Here is a 20,629-nt window from a genome sequence, read left to right as displayed (position 1 = left end):
TCGCGGTTTGGCCGCAGCAAAAACTGCGACATTTCCGGCCCGGCCCTCCCATAGAGGAGAGCGCGGCTGCAGCGGGAAAAAAAAAGACATGCTGCGTTCGGCAAATCCGCGCCGCAGCAGTGGCTTCTGCCGGCTTAGCCGCAGCGGTTTTGCCGCCCCGTGTGGACGAGATTTCTGAGAAATCTCGTCCACATGGCTGGCTAATCCTGGGATTAGTGGCCGTATGCGGATTTGCCGCGGCAAATCCGCCCTGTGTGAACCCAGCCTTAGGGGACCAAGGTCATCTGTGCATACAGTTTACAGTCAGGGTTATATATTTATTTTTTGAAGGCCTATGAGGACATTCAGATTTTATATTACTTTTATACTGTGCAGCTTTGGGCCGCCCCCCGAGATCTTCAGCCTTTGGTGTCTTTTACCTTCACACTGGCTAACAGGTCTCATACAGGGCAGTAATACGTCAGAGGACGCTGGCGTGAGCCGAGTGGTTTTAAAACCTTCCAAGCTATGAGAATGTCCAAAATGACTTGGTGGGTGCTAAATAAACTGAAATGTGTATTGCTCAAGTAAGGTTTAGGAACAGAATAGTATTTTATTTGGAGAAGACTTTAAAGAGACTGTCACTGTTGTTTTTGTGTTTTTCTTTTATTTTCCTTTAACATATTGCAAGAATTCCATTCTTCACGAAACTTAATATTATAACGTGTTTAACCCCTTAAGAGTGCAACTTAGTTTGGTACTTAGTGAAGCGCTGATTTTACTTTTCTTTCTTCTCTGAATTTCAAAAGCCAAACATTCTGCTTTTCTGGCGTAATAGTCCTATGAGGGCTTGTTTTTTGCAAAAGATGTTTTTATTTTTCGTAATGGCATCATCTAGGGGTACACATAACTTTTCTATATTTTTTTCGGGTGGCCAGGGTGAAAAACAGCAAATCTGCTGTTGTTTTCTGGGCTTTGTTTGTTTTTCGAAGTTCACTGTGCGTTATCAATGACAAATGACCGTATTCTGTGGGTTATTAGATTAAGATACTAAAATGTCACCTGACGATAAGACCCACTCCAGGTTTAGACGACGGAAAACAGGAATAATATACTTTATACTTCTTTAAATTCCTCCGGGGGTCCAACAAAGTGGAGGGGCTACCGGCATTAACTTTGGTGTTCTAGTAAAGAAAACGGGGTTAACATTGAACAGTCGGCTCCTATTAAACAGAGTGTCCATGTAAGCAATGGCACAAGCACATAGGTTCACATTATGGACACACACAGCTCTGCTTCATGCACCCACACTCCTGCAGCTGGCATGGTAAATACTGATTTTATTAGCGCTAAACTCCCACATATAAGTGCCGTGATACATGCCCCCCTCTAGCGACTTCCTGGTCACATGATTATGACATCATCTACGGTTCTGCTGCTACCGCAAGACATTTGATCCCTATAGTCTGTCTGTGTACAGAGGTGGAAGGGGTCATTGAGTTATGCAACTAGTGCAAAATTCTCACAGTGCAACAGAAATCCGCATTCGTCAGACCAGATGAGGTTTTCCGCTGCTCAGTGATGCAATTTTTGTGCTCTTTTGACCACTGGAGTCTCACCATCTCTTTTGCTTACCACTGGAACTGGTCGCCTGCTGCCATAGCCCGTCTGTGCTAAGGATTGGCGGGCTGTGCGTTCGGACGTGCTCGATGGAGCACCAGCGTTGTATTCAGCTGCAATTCTCTTGACTGTGCAGCATCCGTTCATTTTCTTCGATGAGTTGTTTACGTCTACAGGATCCCCTTTGGCTGGTCATTTTTCCTTGATCGCGCCATTCTGCATGTACTCTTCACACCGCTACACCAGAAAACCTGACAAAGTTGGCCTTTAAATCCCGGACCGCCTATTTTAGTAGAAGTGAGCTGGCCTCGTTGGAAGTCATTTAAATCACTTTTATTTTCCCATCTGATGTGGATTCACACTGAAACTGATCAACGGAAAACCTGTCACGTGATTTTATGCTCCGGGGTCACAGGGATAATTTCTGTAGAGGGTAACGCCAATTGTGAAACTGTCTGCATCTCTAATAAAGGGGCTATATAAACTGCTATGTGAAGTAACATAAGACCGGGCTCACACCAGCGTATGGTAGAGCGATGTATACCGTGGCGTGTGGAGCTGTGATCACTGCGAATGGGATCAGGTATGCCTGCGCATTACAGTGCATCTCCTGGTTTCTTCTTTTTTTTCTTTTACTTTCCTTGTATTGTTTCCTAGCAACGCGCGTATAAAACACCGCACGGCATTTTTATACACAGCCATAAGGAACAATAGGGCTCTATTTTGCGTAATGCACAGTAAAATAGAACGTGCTGCATTCTGTTTTACGCTTGTATTATACGCAATGAATATACACAAGTGTGAAAGGATTGGTGAAAATCAGTGTACTTTCATTGACTCCATTCACTGCGTATAATTCGCTCATAATGCGCAATGACATTACGTACGTGTCCGTGGGGAAAGTGAATTTTGCTTTGCCTGCAATTGCATTTAACAAGACAAACTGCGTCCGAACATTCACTACTTACTTGGAGAAAGTTTGGTGTTCAGTTCTATCCAATAAGTTCTAGAACCCCTGTAACAGAAAGTCAGTTCGGAAATAGCAGCCATTGTGGTTAATGTCTAATCCATGTGAACAATTCCGCAAGACTTCCAAAGTCTCTATTTTAAACAGAGGAAAAGAATGTTGGAGTTTGGCTCCCAAAGAGGAAGAAGTTAATATTGTTGTAAAAGTTATTTCTATTTCCTCCCAGACGTTTATTTTACGGGTTTGTCTAACCTCCAGCGTGCTGTACCCTGTTCTGTAGTGCTGGTACTCTCAGAACGTCCTGTAACATTTACCAGGGTTTGCAGCGCATTTTATCGATCTTCTCAGATAAGTTCCATCCAATGGAATCTGGAGTGAAGATGAGAGAAATGTTGTGCGTTGCAGACACACAGTAACCCGTTTGTACTTGGCGTGGGCTAATCAGAACCAGCCATCTTCCTCCTTTGATTTCAATGAATGACATTTGTCCTTATTTTCTCTAATTAGATCAGTGGCCCACACACAGTGCAGCGGCCTTTTCATCTTCGGAAGAGGCCTTCATACTACAAGGCTTTATTCGGAATTGTGATATTACTCAAGTTGGCGCATTAGCACCATGTGTTTTGTAACACTGACTCACTCATTATCACTTGCTTGTGATGTCACCAGAATGAGGTCGTTGCTGCATTCATCGCAGTTATAGTCTCAGGGTAAATGTCAGCAATAATGGGTCAGGTGAAGAATGGAGGGACAGATAGGACAAGGATGAACTATTGAATCACAGGAATAACAAACCATTGTCAAAGTAGAATCTAATGAGAAACTGGGTAAAGTCCAAGAAGCCCCACTAATAAGAATACCATTTGGGGGAATGCTTTGGCCTTTGTTTTTTGGACCAAGTACAAAGACTGGAAAACTGATGCATAGAATTCATGGATACATTTAAAAACTGTCTCTAACAATGAGAAATGAGCTGTAAAAAAAGCGTTATCTTAGCAAAAGTAAAGTAAAAACTCTTCTGTAAAACTAAGAAAAACAAAGAACATTTCTCTCAACAACTTTTCCAAATAGAGTAAGTGATGGTACATTGCTCAGATAATCATGTTGGCCAAATTGCTAGGACCCTCGTTGACCCTTATAGAGAAGTATCCACAGCGCTAACTGAAAGCAGCTTAGATTGTTGTAATACAGTGGATGGTTTGCAGCGCTGCTGTGAAGGTTAAAGGACCCCAGTCCCATTGTTCTGCAGAGCTAAGAGCTCCACCAATCCAAATGTTGTGACATATTCTAGCGATATGCTATAACCTTCTTAGACGGGTATACATCTTTAAGCGTTAGGTCTGGTGAGACCGCATTTGGGTAAGATAATGAAGCCATGGCCCATATGGTGAAGGACTTTGAGACTACTATCATGGCTCAATCTGTATGAACCAGAAATTTTTAATCTCTGGCAGTCAGTTCTTATATCCTAAGTTTATATAGTGAGTTGTGTGTGGGATCATTATCTTGTGGTTCTTGGTTTTGACTACAACAGTGGTGGTATACACTGAATGACAGCTTTATTAGAGACATTGGACCTTATTTAGATGGAGGTGCTGACATGCTCTGAACAGCCTGACAAAAAGGGGTCATCGATTCATGCTGCTTGTTGCAAATTCTGACCTCCCATCATTATGGTGCAACAGAAATCTGGATTTATCTGACCAGGAGATTTTTTTCCGTTGCCCAGTGATCCCATTTTTGCGTTCTTTTGCCCACTGGATTCTCACATTTCTGTTCCTCTTAGACACAATGGCGCCAGAACTGGTCATGTGCTCTTATAGCCAATCCATGGTAAGGAACGGCGAATTGTGTGCTCAGACATGTTAGTTGGATCACTAGCATTGTATTCAGCTGCAGTTTGCTTGACTGAGCACTGACATTTGTCAGAATGATTGACATCCTCTTCTGATCCCTTTCGTCAATGAATTGTTTCCGTCCACAGGATCCCTTTTCACTGGATGTTTTCCTCAATTGCACCATTCCTGGTATATTGTCCACACTGCTACACGAGAAAACCCCACAAGGTTGGCAGTAAAATCCTGATCCCAGCTAGTCTACCACCGATGACCAGACCTAGTTGGAAGTCTTTAAGATCGTTGGATTTTTCCATCTACCGTGGATTCACACTGAAACTGATCCACGGAAAACTTTTCATGTAATTTTATGCTGCCTTCAAGGGTCACAGGTCCACACAGGGAAGCTCCAATCATGAAAGTAAAGATAGAGAAAAAATTGAGGGTGAAGTAAAACCCAGTGGAACACCTATGATTCTATAAACCAGTAAGGTTCTGGAATCACAGGAGTTTGGAATGGTCGAGGTGCTGCCTGCCAGAAATGTGATGAGGAGAAACCAGTCTTTTTCCTTTCTCCTCGCTAATCATGATAGGGCCTGTGTCTCCAATAAAGTGGCCATTCAGTGCCTGGTATATATATGGAGATTTTAGATGCCCCTCTTTTTTTCCAAAGTTTTTTTCATTTTTTCACTTTTGTTAATTTCTGCATTATAATTGGCACCTTGTAAACAAGACACAATTTTGCTATAGTTGAGTCTTAGAGGTTGCACAAGCATCTAATAAGAGTTACTTGTCCATAGGCTGTGCCTTGTATCTGACTTTCATGGGGATGAGCTGCAATACCAGGTATAGCCTGTGCCCAAAGGTAGAGCTGTTACTGGAAAAATGCTAAGCAACACCCGTAATTGGACTGGGTTGTGGAAAATTCAGATTCTTGGATCCCCAGAAAATGTAATGATCTGTCATCTCAGCAGACCCATGATTGCCAGAGTATCGGAATCTCACTCCAAATAGTTGGATCTTAAACTCCAAAGCAACTTGCCCGTACCAGTCAAAGAGAACAACCAATAATTGAATCATTTTGCCGACAGGGAATCACATCTTAAAGGTTTACAACAGGTAGCCTTGCGCTATAAAGAACCTCGGATATTTAAGCTTTACTTAATGTGATAATTTTAGAGGAAAATTTGCTGGCAGACATAGGTGTTCCAAATCTCATGAGCAGTAAAAGTATAAATCACATTAGAAGCGGAGAGCTTTGCACATGTGCACCTACCTCCTCTCGGTAATTGTACAATTTACAGCTCCTGTTGGAAAACGGTTTTATTTGATATCCCACAAGCGAACTCCACCATTTTATTTTCATCTGTTTGCCAAAAAAACATTCCAAAACAAAGGCTGGAGGACCACCCATCCGGAATCTAAACTTTCTCTGGTTACTCGACCATGTATAAACTGGAGATGACTGCTGAATATCAGGCTTGAATGTTGCCATTGGGAGCAACTGATTTCCAGATTAAGTAAAGGTGTTAAAATAAATTGAAGCATAAATCTCATGTGTTATAATATAAATTCTTACAGGACGGGCTTCTATGTGGGCTGCCTGGCAGAAAGCATAGCGCAGGTGATACCGAGTAACTCAATAGTGTCCAACTCCGAGACCTCACGTAAACCAAACAGACATATGTTTTCCTTTATTATATGGAGGCGAAACCATAGAAAATCCCTATGTAAACATACAATACTCATGTATTATTCTAAGAGCACTCGTCCTCTCTTGTGTCTGCAGAGTCCACCGGACTGAAGTTATTCTTGGTTTGAGTTTAAGCTTTCTAGAATTTGTGTTAGTACATTAAGGCTAGTAAAAGACATCTAACAATATATGTACAAATATTGTAAATATAATGCAGATTAAAAGGGTAGTCCAGGGGGGCTAAATGCTTACACGGACCCGTGGTGTCCTAACCTCTACCAAGGCTTGTGGTATGGCCCCTTCTATCTGTACCCATGTCATCATCAAGTAGGCTGGCTGTTCGGCTCTTCTTAATAACTAAGCCATCCCCCTTGTCTTTAATGGTTGGTGCAGAGTAGGAAGCCAGCTTAGTTATTAAAATGTGCTGAAAAGTTAGTCTCCTCGATGAAACAATGGGCACAGAGAGAAGGGCCATACCACATGATCTGGTTTCAGAAACTGGTTGGAAATGGAGGTTCCAACACCGCTAGATGGTAAAAGTATTTGGCCGCCCTCAACAACCCCTTTAATGGAGAGTTATCATCTGCCCCTTCTAGAGTACCAAGGGATCCTCCACAATAATGGGCCCACTTGAAGCCAATCACTAGGGTCTTGCCCTTATGGGTTGATTACAAGCAGCCAATGAGGCCTTACTGATAATATGTCCTGTGACTACAATGATAACTATTACAATGCAATACAAAGTGGACTCGCACATGTTCTGTATAGTTGGAAGATGGGTCTTCAGTCATCATCCTAGTTGGGTCCAAGGAACTCCAGCCTGACACTGGTTCCCATTGACATGCATGTAAATAACGCTTCATCAGCCTATGCCTAGACCAGGCGTAGCACATTACTTTCGGCTCCACTTCCAACCTCCATAGTCATTTCAACTCTCCTTACAAATTAATTTTGTTGCTATGGGTAATATTTCATCTCCTTTGACCAAATGTTCACTGTACAAAAGCCTTTTTACAACAGCCGTAACTATAAAACATGGGATTTTGATGTGCTACATTGTTGTTGGTTCCAACATTCTTATGGCTGGTTCGTACACAATGCACCCTTTTCCCTGCCTGCACATACTCGTGTACATGTTACGTGCGTTTTTACTGTATTTGTGCATCTTTTTACACCTCTTTCATCCATGTGTCATCTGTTTTTCACATGTGCCAAGAAGACTTAACTGATGTTAGTTTTGTCACAACATACAGAAAGCAGGATGCAGAAACACTGCAGTAAATACAGATGCTGTTGCACTTTGCTGCGTTTTTTTAGGCACCCATACACTTTAATCGGCAATTTAGGAGATGCTGCAATTTTTATTTTTTTAACACACAATATGGTTCCATGTAAAAATGCCTGAATGCTCCAATTCAGTGGGTCTGGTCCTGTCCGTATTCAATCAGTAACATGTACGGACAGAAAATATGCCCAAGTGATGTCATTTCTTGACGCCAGTTCTCTTTTGGGCGTGCGGCTTTGCCTCAATTAAAGAAGCAGATTCACTGCAACGGCATGTATAAAGCTGCCGCAGAAAACTGCGGCTCAGCCATGGGTCCCTGGAGCTGTAATACATGGAACCTTACAAAAATGGTACATTGGCTATTACAATATGAAGTACTATATGCAGTTCCTGGACGGACTTGTTAGAAGGTTCTCTTGACAGTAAGCTGATCACAAATGGTCCCTGTGCTGGGACCCCCAGAGATCAACTCAGTAAGTGTTCGTATTACATGGTGGCCATTCATATCAATGGGTTTTCTGTGTAATAGAGGACAGGGGTAATCTTTGTAACAGCTCTCCACTCTATCTGAGAGATGAGGGTCCCATAGGACCCCCTCTATTAACTCAGAGTCCCCTAAGAGGATGCATCAAACTGTATTTAATAAACTACAATTATATCCCCTTTAATTTCTCTTGGATTCCCCGATGATAACTGCAGAACAATGGAGGATGGAGTGGCAGCAGGACTTGGAGATCTGCCGCATGAACGGGGGCACTGGGGTCTAAGGGCATGGGTGAGGACAAAAATGGCAGAAGCTAATGAATGTGTAATATAAAGTAGCATTGATAGAATTCACAGCTGTCCTTAAGATCCATATTGTAACCTTCCTATTTTTTTTGTATCTTTACCAAAAACTTAATACAAAACCTATAATGTATTTAACTTTTAACCCTTATTTAACCTGAGAGTCTTTGTTTACAGACATTTGTTTTCATTTGCGTTGGAAGGAAAGAAAAGAAAATCAGAGTAGCGAGAGAGGAAATCATTTTTGCCTTGGAGAGAAATCTTATTTTCCCTCCTTGGAATAGAAGCAATGGAATCGGAATTGTGTGGTTGGAGCCGGAGCCACTAGATGCAGCCTTGTACTGTTTATATAAAGCCCAGAGAGCGGGACCATGTGCTGGTTTAGAGGAACCATAGGATTCAAATGCCAGTGTTTAACCGTTATGTATCTACCAGCAGTACGTGCCGCAAATATATGGAAGATTTCACTATTGGAGGGAACAGATCGTCAGAAAATGACCTCTTGTTTAAATCAAGATTTTATGTGTAATATTTTTTTAAATCTAATTTTGTCTGATTTTGCTTGTCACAGTCTTTATTTTAAAAATGAATCCTGAAAACTTGCAGTTTTCACGCTGACCACGGAGCCTGGGGGTTTGCTTATTCATGCTGGCAACTGCACTGAAAAAATGAATATCAATTTGCTTAGTGGAGTTACAAAGTCCAAAAATATATATTTTTTAATTTGATAAAAGTCCCCAAAAGTAATAAACCTGCATATGTTTGATATTGCCGCTTATAACCCTTAGGCCTCCTTCCCACGAATGGATTTCCGCTGTGTAATTCGTGGCGAAAATCTGCTGCGTTGCCCGCAGCTATTATGTTCTATTGAACCTAATAGCTCAGTGCTCACGGTGCGGAATTCCACTGTGGAATTCCGCACCGTGAAATCTCCCGTCCTCACCCGCAGCATGCTCTATTTGCCGCGGGTGTACGCGCTGACGGCTTCCATTGCAGTCAATGCAAGCCCTCCGTTCACGCTATCTCCCGCTGTAACACAGCGGAAGATAGCGTGAAAACGCTTTCCCGCCTCCCGCCGCCGCGTCATATGACGCGGTGGGTGTGTCATGTGACGCGGTGGGCGGGGAAGCGTCATGCGGGCGCGAAGAAGCCAGATCCGCTGGTAAGTATAGGGGCTGTGGGGGGCGCCGTGACGGGCTTCGCCGCGGAATATTCCGCGGCAGAGCCCGTCACGCTTGTGGGCAGCCGGCCTTAAGGTGAACAGTAGGAGTATATTCATATGTGACAGCTATGTTGCTAATTTCTGCAGTTGTCCCATTCATTTTGCAACAATGTATGTGCTCGCCGCTGCAACAACCCTGTTTAGATTGAATGAGACTGGTTTTCGGTTGCAGAAAAGTCTGTAACAAATATGTCACATGTGAATCTACTGCAAATACAAGAAACTGTACAAAGTATTTAATATGCATTTTTGATAGAGTTGAGCGAACGTACTCTGGCGAGCTTGATGCTTGTTCGAGTATTAGCGTACTCGATGGTGCTCGGAACTCGAACAAGCATCAAATCATGTTCGATCCCGCCCCAGCTTTTGGCTCCTCCCCGCTGTGATGTGCCTGTTTTGGCCCCTACCCGCCGTGACACAGCGTGCGTCATTCGAAAATTTTTGGTCTGGCAGGAAGGGTGAGAGGGAGAGGGAGGGAGAGAGACGAACCAAGAAAAAAAAAAAAAGCTCGGCACCCGGCATCCCACATACAAAAATGCTCGAGTCTCTCATTGTAGTCAATGGGGTTCGTTACTCGAGTACAGCTCTCGAATTTTACGAAAAGCTGGACTTGAATAACGCGGACCTGAGCATTTGGGTGCTCGCTCATCTCTAATTTTTAACCATTTGTATAAATAGAACAATCATTTATTTGTACCACGAAATAAAAAAATCTGCAAAAAAAACAAAAACACAAACAGCAACATTGTCATAAAAGTTAAAAAGCTATGGGTGAAGGAATACCGGAGCCGGCTCAGGAAAAAACATGACATGAGCATGGTCCTTAAAAGGGCATCTCCATATAAAACACATATATCCTATCTAGAGGATAAAATTTTCGCTTCTGGACTCGTCACCTATCAAAGGAATAGGGATCTGATAAATCTAGTTCTTCAGGTCTTCTTTACAAGAAGTCTATAGCACTCAGATCTTACAGTAACTCCCATAAATGGCACAACCACCTCTTCATTGGAATGCACTGTGAATGTGCTGGACAGGATTCCGTGAATAGTGGCTCGTCTGACTCCAATATCTCCATAGCTGAGAGTCCTCCAAGTGTGAATATGCCATAAATGCTTAAAGGGGTTGTCCCTCAAAAGTAAGTTATCCACTATCCCAGTATTTCCCAACCTTTTTCAGCTTGTGGCTCGCCTCGCCAAAAAATTTCCTCTTGTAGTAGCCCTGAAAAAAAACAGAACATCTCCCTCTCTCTCCACATCTCACAGCACTTCAAGGTGCCGTGACTGCCCTATCCACAGGGTGGGATAACTTGCTGATTGGTGGGGGTCTGCCAACTGCCCACCACCACCACCAATCCTTAGAACTGGAGAGCAGAGTGTTCCACAATGAAGGCAGCAGAAGTCGCCCGTACACACAACTGATCCATCCATTTCAGTGGTGCTGCCAGAGATTGCCAAGCGAATCAACTTGGCCAGTTGTGCACATGTGCGACCACCACTCCGAGTGTTCCTGGACGCATTGGACTCAGGATTGGTGGATAAGGGGATTAAGTTACTTTTACACCAAAACCCCTTTTAACACTTTCAGGACCATATCTGAAACTTTTTTGAAACTATAGGACAAATATGTCCCTTAGTCCTCGAAAGGTTAAGGGTTTATTAACTGATTCCAGGAGCCGGAAGCCGTGGCGTGTGTAATGCTTCCAGCGGCGCTCAGTGATGTCCGTAATATCTACACCATCAGATAATGTCACCTCTTAAGGCGTCTTCCCCCACCATACCAACCACATACTAAATTCCATGGTATTAATAGACGGGAACAGGGACCGGTGTTGTCCTGCTTGATGTGATCATCTCTTACAGATTTGTCTCCTTTCCTCTCCCCCTCTCTTCGCAGAGCGCCTACCGCAGGACCGGGATGCCATTTTTAGCCTGTTAATATATCCAGAGAGGAAGGAAAAGGAAAAACAAGAAGGTTACATTAAGGTGATGCAAGAAGGAAGAGCCTGCTCCCCCGAGTGAGTGGGACGCTTGTTGTGACTATGCACTGGCTGGATGTCTCATTTTCAGCCCCCTCAATCTTCATGCTTGTTTACTAGTTGGAACATTCAGCTAATTACCGGCAGGATGTTTGGGAGCTTTTTGTGTAGGTGGAGGAGAATTCACATCACACAGTTGTGTCGCTGGCTACAAGCACACTGCCATCATCTGCCCACGGATGCGAAACGCGCTGTCATCCTTTCTGCAGGGCTGGGCCTGTTTACATAGACCCAGAGAGAAGGGATTACTCTGCTTTCCATTGTGTGCAGGAAATAGATTTTAGTAGTTTCAGGTGTCATGTGTCACTTCAGGCCGTCCAAAAACTTCCGGACCAAGAATACATTTTAAGTCTTAGATTGATTTTTTTTTTTTTGCATTTGAAGACAATTAAAGGGATCCTAACATCTGCATTATTCCACTTTGCTGTGTAGTGGAATGTTATCGGTTGTTTTCTGTTATCAGCCAGGAAGGGCAGAGAGATCACTGCTTTCTGTGAACCTGCACTTACATTTATACACATAGCTAGGTGCTGCATACATCCGTTTAATGTCTATCAATCACAATAAGAAGGACGGAGCGCATTGTACGGCGCGGCATCATTATAAGTACGTAGCTATGAGTTTACATCATCGCTCCTTGCTGTACATTAGCTGGACCCAATATTTTCTTGTTTTACTGACTTTGTTATTGACAATGTATTACAAGTGTCCTGTTTTGTTATGTAACTTTTTGGCCACACACTACGGCTGGGCTCACACGAGCGTAATTTAATTACGTATTGCGCTTGTAATGTACGCACGCATAACACGCGGTGAATAAATTCAATAAAGTACATTTCTTTGATCAATTCACACTCATATATTTATTGCGTATAATAAGCACGTAAAAAAAGACAGCAGAATGGTCTATTTTACCGCGTATTACGTGCAATAGAGCCCTATTGTTCTCCATGCGTGGGTACAAGTAAAAACGCTGCACCGTTTTTATGCAAGGTTTCTAAGAGACAATAGAAGGAAGTTAATAGAGAAGAATGAACCAAGAAGCCAGAGCATGACAGTATGCCTGAGATACGCCGTGATGCGCAGCTCCACGCATGGTAATGAGCATGGTTTTAGAATATGCTCATGTGAGCCCGGCCTAAGTTTGGTATTTTTGACTATCCTTCTTAATAAAAATGTATTAGTTCATTGAATGTAATGATTTATTATTGCTAAATGAATACAGACACACACAGGTACATAAATGAAGACACACACAGGTACATAAATACTGATATACACAGGTACGTACATACAGATGTACACGGGTACATAAATACAGAAACACACAGGTACATAAATACAGACACACACAGGTACATAAATACAGTTGTACACGGGTACATAAATACAGACACACACAGATACGTAAATACAGTTGTACACAGGTACATAAATACAGATGTACACAGGTACATAAATACAGATATACACAGGTACATACAGATGTACACGGGTACATAAATACAGATATACACAGGTACATACAGATGTACACGGGTACATAAATACAGATATACACAGGTACATAAATACTGATATACACAGGTACATAAATACAGATATACACAGGTACGTAAATACAGACATACACAGGTACATAAATACAGACACACACAGGTACATAAATACTGATATACACAGGTACATAAATACAGACACACACAGGTACGTAAATACAGTTGTACACGGGTACGTAAATACAGATGTACACGGGTACGTAAATACAGATGTACACGGGTACATAAATACAGATGTACACGGGTACATAAATACAGATATACACGGGTACATAAATACTGATATACACAGGTACGTAAATACAGACACACCCAGGTACATAGATACTGATATACACAGGTACGTACATACAGATGTACACGGGTACATAAATACAGAAACACACAGGTACATAAATACAGACACACACAGGTACATAAATACAGTTGTACACGGGTACATAAATACAGATATACACGGGTACGTAAATACAGACACACCCAGGTACATAAATACAGACGTACACAGGTACATAAATACAGATATACACGGGTACATAAATACAGATATACACAGTTACATACAGATGTACACGGGTACATAAATACAGATATACACAGGTACATAAATACAGATATACACAGGTACGTAAATGCAGACACACACAGGTACATAAATACAGACGTACACAGGTGCATAAATACAGACACACACAGGTACATAAATACTGATATACACAGGTACATAAATACAGACACACACAGGTACGTAAATACAGTTGTACACAGGTACATAAATACAGACACACACAGATACGTAAATACAGTTGTACACGGGTACGTAAATACAGATGTACACGGGTACATAAATACAGATATACACAGGTACATAAATACAGATATACACAGGTACATACAGATATACACAGGTACATAAATACAGATATACACAGGTACATACAGATGTACACAGGTACATACAGATGTACACGGGTACATAAATACTGATATACACAGGTACATAAATACAGATATACACAGGTACATAAATACTGACGTACACAGGTACATAAATACAGATACACACAGGTACATAAATACAGACGTACACAGGTACATAAATACAGACACACACAGGTACATAAATACTGATATACACAGGTACATAAATACAGACACACACAGGTACGTAAATACAGTTGTACACGGGTACATAAATACAGACACACACAGATACGTAAATACAGATGTACACGGGTACATAAATACAGATGTACACGGGTACATAAATACAGATATACACGGGTACATAAATACAGACACACACAGGTACATAAATATAGATATACACAGGTACGTAAATACAGATGTACACGGGTACATAAATACAAATATACACAGGTACGTACATACAGACACACACAGGTACATAAATACAGATATACACAGGTACATAAATACAGATATACACAGGTACATAAATACATATATACACAGACACACAGGTACATAAATATTGACATACATAGGTACATAAATACAGACACACACAGGTACATAAATACAGACACACACAGGTACATAAATACAGACACACACAGGTACGTAATTACAGACACACACAGGTACATAAATACTGATATAGACAGGTACGTAAATACAGAAACACACAGGTACATAAATACTGATATAGACAGGTACATAAATACAGATATACACAGCTACATAAATACAGATGTACACGGGTACGTAAATACAGATGTACACGGGTACGTAAATACAGATGTACACGGGTACGTAAATACAGATGTACACGGGTACATAAATACAGATGTACACGGGTACATAAATACAGATGTACACGGGTACATAAATACAGATGTACACGGGTACATAAATACTGACACACACAGGTACATAAATACTGACACACACAGGTACATAAATACAGATATACACAGGTACGTAAATACAGATGTACACGGGTACGTACATACAGATGTACACGGGTACATAAATACAGATGTACACGGGTACATAAATACAGATGTACACGGGTACATAAATACAGATATACACGGGTACATAAATACAGACACACACGGGTACATAAATACTGACACACACAAGTACATAAATACAGATATACACAGGTACATAAATACATACGTACACAGGAAGATAAATACAGATATACACAGGTACATAAATACAGACGTATACGGGTACATAAATACAGACACACACAGATACATAAATACAGACACCCACAGGTACATAAATACAGATATACACAGGTACATAAATACTGATATACACAGGTACCCGTGTACATCTGTATTTACGTACCTGTGAATATCTGTATGTACGTACCTGTGCATATTTGTATTTATGTACCTGTGTACGTCTGTATTTATGTACCTGTGTGTGTCAGTATTTATGTACCTGTGTGTGTCAGTATTTATGTACCTGTGTATATCTGTATTTATGTACCAGTGTACGTCTGTATTTCTGTACCTGTGTATATCTGTATTTATGTACCTGTGTATATCTGTATTTATGTACCTGTGTATATCTGTATTTATGTACCTGTGTATATCTGTATTTATGTACCTGTGTATATCAGTATTTATGTACCTGTGTGTGTCTGTATTTACATATCTCTGTGTCTGTATTTACGTATCTCTGTGTCTGTATTTACGTATCTCTGTGTCTGTATTTACGTATCTGTGTGTGTCTGTATTTATGTACCTGTGTATATCAGTATTTATGTACCTGTGTATATCTGTATTTATGTACCTGTGTGTGTCTGTATTTATGTACCCGTGTATATCTGTTTTTATGTACCCGTGTACGTCTGTATTTATGTACCCGTGTACGTCTGTATTTACGTACCTGTGTGTATCTGTATTTATGTACCTGTGTGTGTCTGTATTTATGTACCTGTGTGTGTCTGTATGTACGTACCTGTGTATATTTGAATTTATGTACCTGTGTACGTCTGTATTTATGTACCTGTGTACGTCTGTATTTATGTACCTGTGTGTGTCTGTATTTATGTAGCTGTGTATATCTGTATTTATGTACCCGTGTACATCTGTATGTACGTACCTGTGTATATCTGTATTTATGTACCTGTGTGTGTCTGTATTTACGTACCTGTGTATATCTGTATTTATGTACCCGTGTACATCTCTATTTATGTACCCGTGCACATCTGTATTTACGTACCTGTGTACGTCTGTATTTACGTATCTGTGTGTGTCTGTACGTACCTGTACATAAATACTGATACACACAGGTACATAAATACAGATGTACACGGGCACATAAATACAGATGTACACGGGTACATAAATACAGATGTACACGGGTACATAAATACAGATGTACACGGGTATATAAATACAGATGTACACGGGTACATAAATACAGATATACACGGGTACGTAAATACAGACACACACAGGTACATAAATACTGATATACACAGGTACATAAATACTGATATACACAGGTACATAAATACAGATGTACACGGTTACATAAGTACAGATATACGCAGGTACGTAAATACAGACACACACAGGTACATAAATACAGACGTACACGGGTACATAAATACAGATGTACACGGGTACGTAAATACAGATGTACACAGGTACGTAAATACAGATGTACACAGGTACGTAAATACAAATGCGCACGGGTACATAAATACAGATGTACACGGGTACATAAATACAGATATACACAGGTACGTAAATACAGATATACAGAGGTACATAAATACAGATGTACACGGGTACATAAATACAGATGTACACGGGTACATAAATACAGATATACACAGGTACGTAAATACAGACACAGACAGGTACATAAATACTGATATACACAGGTACATAAATACTGATATACACAGGTACATAAATACAGATATACACAGGTACATAAATACAGACACACACAGGTACATAAATACTGACACACACAGGTACAGAAATACAGACATACACGGGTACGTAAATACAGATGTACACGGGTACATAAATACAGATGTACACGGGTACATAAATACAGATGTACACGGGTACATAAATACAGACACACAGATACATAAATACAGATATACACAGGTACATAAATACAGATGTACCTGGGTACGTAAACACAGATGTACACGGGTACATAAATACAGACATACACGGGTACATAAATAGACGTACACGGGTACATAAATAGACGTACACGGGTACATAAATACAGACGTACACGGGTACGTAAATACAGATGTACACGGGTACGTAAATACAGATGTACACGGGTACGTAAATACAGATGTACACGGGTACGTAAATACAGATGTACACGGGCACATAAATACAGATATACACAGGTACATAAATACAGACGTACACAAGTACATAAATACAGATATACACAGGTACGTACATACAGATATTCACAGATACGTAAATACAGACACACACAGGTACATAAATACTGATATACACAGGTACATAAATACTGATATACACAGGTACGTACATACAGATGTACACGGGTACGTAAATACAGATATACACGGGTACGTAAATACTGATATACACAGGTACATACAGATGTACACGTGTACATAAATACAGATATACACAGGTACATAAATACAGACATACACGGGTTCATAAATACAGATATACACAGGTACATAAATACAGACGTACACGGGTACATAAATACTGATATACACAGGTACATAAATACTGATATACACAGGTACATACAGATGTACACGGGTACATAAATACAGATATACACAGGTACATAAATACAGACACACACAGGTACATAAATACAGACGTACACAAGTACATAAATACAGATATACACAGGTACGTACATACAGATATTCACAGATACGTAAATACAGACACACACAGGTACATAAATACTGATATACACAGGTACATAAATACTGATATACACAGGTACGTACATACAGATGTACACGGGTACGTAAATACAGATATACACGGGTACGTAAATACTGATATACACAGGTACATACAGATGTACACGTGTACATAAATACAGATATACACAGGTACATAAATACAGACATACACGGGTTCATAAATACAGATATACACAGGTACATAAATACAGACGTACACGGGTACATAAATACTGATATACACAGGTACATAAATACTGATATACACAGGTACATACAGATGTACACGGGTACATAAATACAGATATACACAGGTACATAAATACAGACACACACAGGTACATAAATACAGACATACACGGGTACATAAATACAGATATACACAGGTACATAAATACAGAGGTACACGGGTACATAAATACAGATATAGGGCTCAGTCAGACGGGCGTTTTTTCGCGCGATTTGCGCATGCGTCCGGCGATTTTTTAAAACCATTGCTTTGCAATGGTATCGGACACATGAGCGCTTTTTATGCGCTCGTCCAATAAATTATAGAACAAAAAATCGCAGATCGCACCTATCTGCGATCTGCGATTCCTGTTCTCTTCTGTATATGCGCTCAATGGGGCCGGCGGCAGCAGCGCCGACCCCATTGAGAACATATAGAAGACAAATCATTCTTCTCTGCCACAGCTGTAACAGTTGTGACACAGAAGAACGATGTTTGCCCATTGAATTCAATGGAGCGGCAATACAGCCGCTCCATTGAAAGCAATGGGCTGCCGGCGTGCGCGGGGTGAATTGTCGGGAAGGGGTTAAATATATAAACCCTTCCCTGCAATTCATCCTAAAATATGTTAAAATAAAAAAAAATTGTATACTCACCTTTCCGCTGCAGCCGGAGTCCAGCCGCGGCCGCTGTCAGTTCTCCTGAACTGCTTCTTGGCACTATTCAGCCGGCGGGGCTTTAAAATCCCCGCCTGCTGAATGATCTGCCTCTGATTGGTCACAGCCTGACCAATCAGAGGCCAGTTTCACTCACACACCCATTCATGAATTCATGAATGGGTGAGTGACTGCTGCCTCTCAGCGCTGAGCCAATCAGGGGCAGGTCTGACTCACATCCATTCATGAATTCATGAATGGGTGTGAGTGAGGCATGCCTCTGATTGGCTCAGCGCTGAGCCAATCAGGGGGCAGGTCTGACTCACACCCCCTTCACACCCACTGCAAGACGGCTGCTCGGAGCTCCAGCTGCCGGGAGAAGGTAAGTACATATATATTTTTTATTTTTACACATTTTAGGATGCATTGCAGGTAAGGGCTTATATATTTAAGCCCTTACCGACAATTCATCCCGGGCTCGCCCGCAGCGCATTGCTTTCAATGGAGACGGCTGTATTGCCGTCTCCATTGAATGCAATGCGCTGGACAGCTCCGGCCAATTTCTAATGAAACGCGACTAGGAGCAGATTTTCGGGCGATTTGCGGGCGACTTGCGCGCACCGGTCACGCGATTTGCGGATGCGCATCCGTCATGCGATCCACAAATCGCGCGAAAAAACGCCCGTCTGACTAAGGCCATACACAGGTACAGAAATACAGACATACACAGGTACCTAAATACAGACGTACACGGGTACCTAAATACAGACGTACACGGGTGCATAAATACTGATATACACAGGTACAGAAATACTGATGTACAAGGGGAACATAATATACACGAGTACATAAATAGAGATGTATATTGGTACATAAATACTGATATACTCGCATACATAAATACTGAAGTACACACATACATAAGTACAGACGAACATGGATACATAAACACAGATGTACACAGGTACATAAATACAGACGTACATGGATACATAAACACAGATGTACACAGGTACATAAATACAGATATACACAGATTCTATAATCGTTGTGTGCAAGTTTGTGATTGCATGATACCCTGAGATGAAAAGGGGTAATTTTAGCTGTTTAGTGAGCTTTGTTGGAGCCGGAGGAGAAGGTGAGAGAGCTGTTGTCTGCAAGGCCAAGAAGCGGAAGAGGAAGGGGAGCCGCAGCAGCACTGGACCTGAGAGTACCTATCAGCAATGGCAAGGAGACAGAGAGAGGAGCGGAGAGCAGCACAGACCGGGTTGGTAGAAGCTGCGACTCCCGTGCATTGAACTGTAAATGAGGCCGACCTCAATAGCGCTGCAGAATAAGTTGGCGCTATACACATAAAGATTATTATTATCAATAAAGACGCTATGTATGTACACCAAAATAGATAGGTACTGGTTAGATAATAGGCCTGTTGTACCCCAAACTAAATACATTGGAAAAGGGATTGAGCTGTGAGAGATATTTGGTGCACTTGAAGCGTGGAAAGCTCCATATTTCGGGACTCGGATACAGTATCACCAGGGGAAATAGGAAATGTTGGTATAGATGTTTGCTCAAACAGACATTGATGTTTTGAACTCTGTATTCCTGTTAAACCAGACCGATATCTGTAAAGTAGTGTAAGTATTGCTTAGAAGCCATTACTGTGTTATAATTGTGTCACATTGGCCCTTATATTTTGAACATTAGCGTATATTGCGCCAATTCTTTTTAGAATTGATAGACTTCAATAAGTTAGCTCTATGCACTAATATTTAAAAAAATGCAGTCTAATTAGTGAATTTAACCCATAAAATGGGGGAAAAA

The 20,629-nt window shown here is 41.2% G+C and overlaps 1 protein-coding gene across 2 annotated transcripts in view; it reads left to right on the top strand.

Moving 5' to 3' along the window:
* The window catches only part of SUPT3H (SPT3 homolog, SAGA and STAGA complex component), a 474,485-nt gene extending 461,867 nt beyond the window's left edge, over nt 1-12,618 (top strand). For both annotated transcript variants that reach the window (XM_066596252.1, XM_066596261.1), the window contains one exon: nt 11,284-12,618. In XM_066596252.1, the coding sequence (XP_066452349.1) occupies nt 11,284-11,325 (42 nt within the window). In that variant the 3' untranslated portion in view covers nt 11,326-12,618. The remainder of the gene's footprint in view (nt 1-11,283) is intronic.
* Nucleotides 12,619-20,629: the final 8,011 nt, after the last annotated feature.

Source organism: Eleutherodactylus coqui, chromosome 1, assembly GCF_035609145.1.
Source record: "Eleutherodactylus coqui strain aEleCoq1 chromosome 1, aEleCoq1.hap1, whole genome shotgun sequence".
NCBI lineage: Eukaryota > Metazoa > Chordata > Amphibia > Anura > Eleutherodactylidae > Eleutherodactylus > Eleutherodactylus coqui.
Note: the sequence above shows the minus strand (reverse complement) of the source record. Positions and strands in the feature narration are given on the sequence as shown.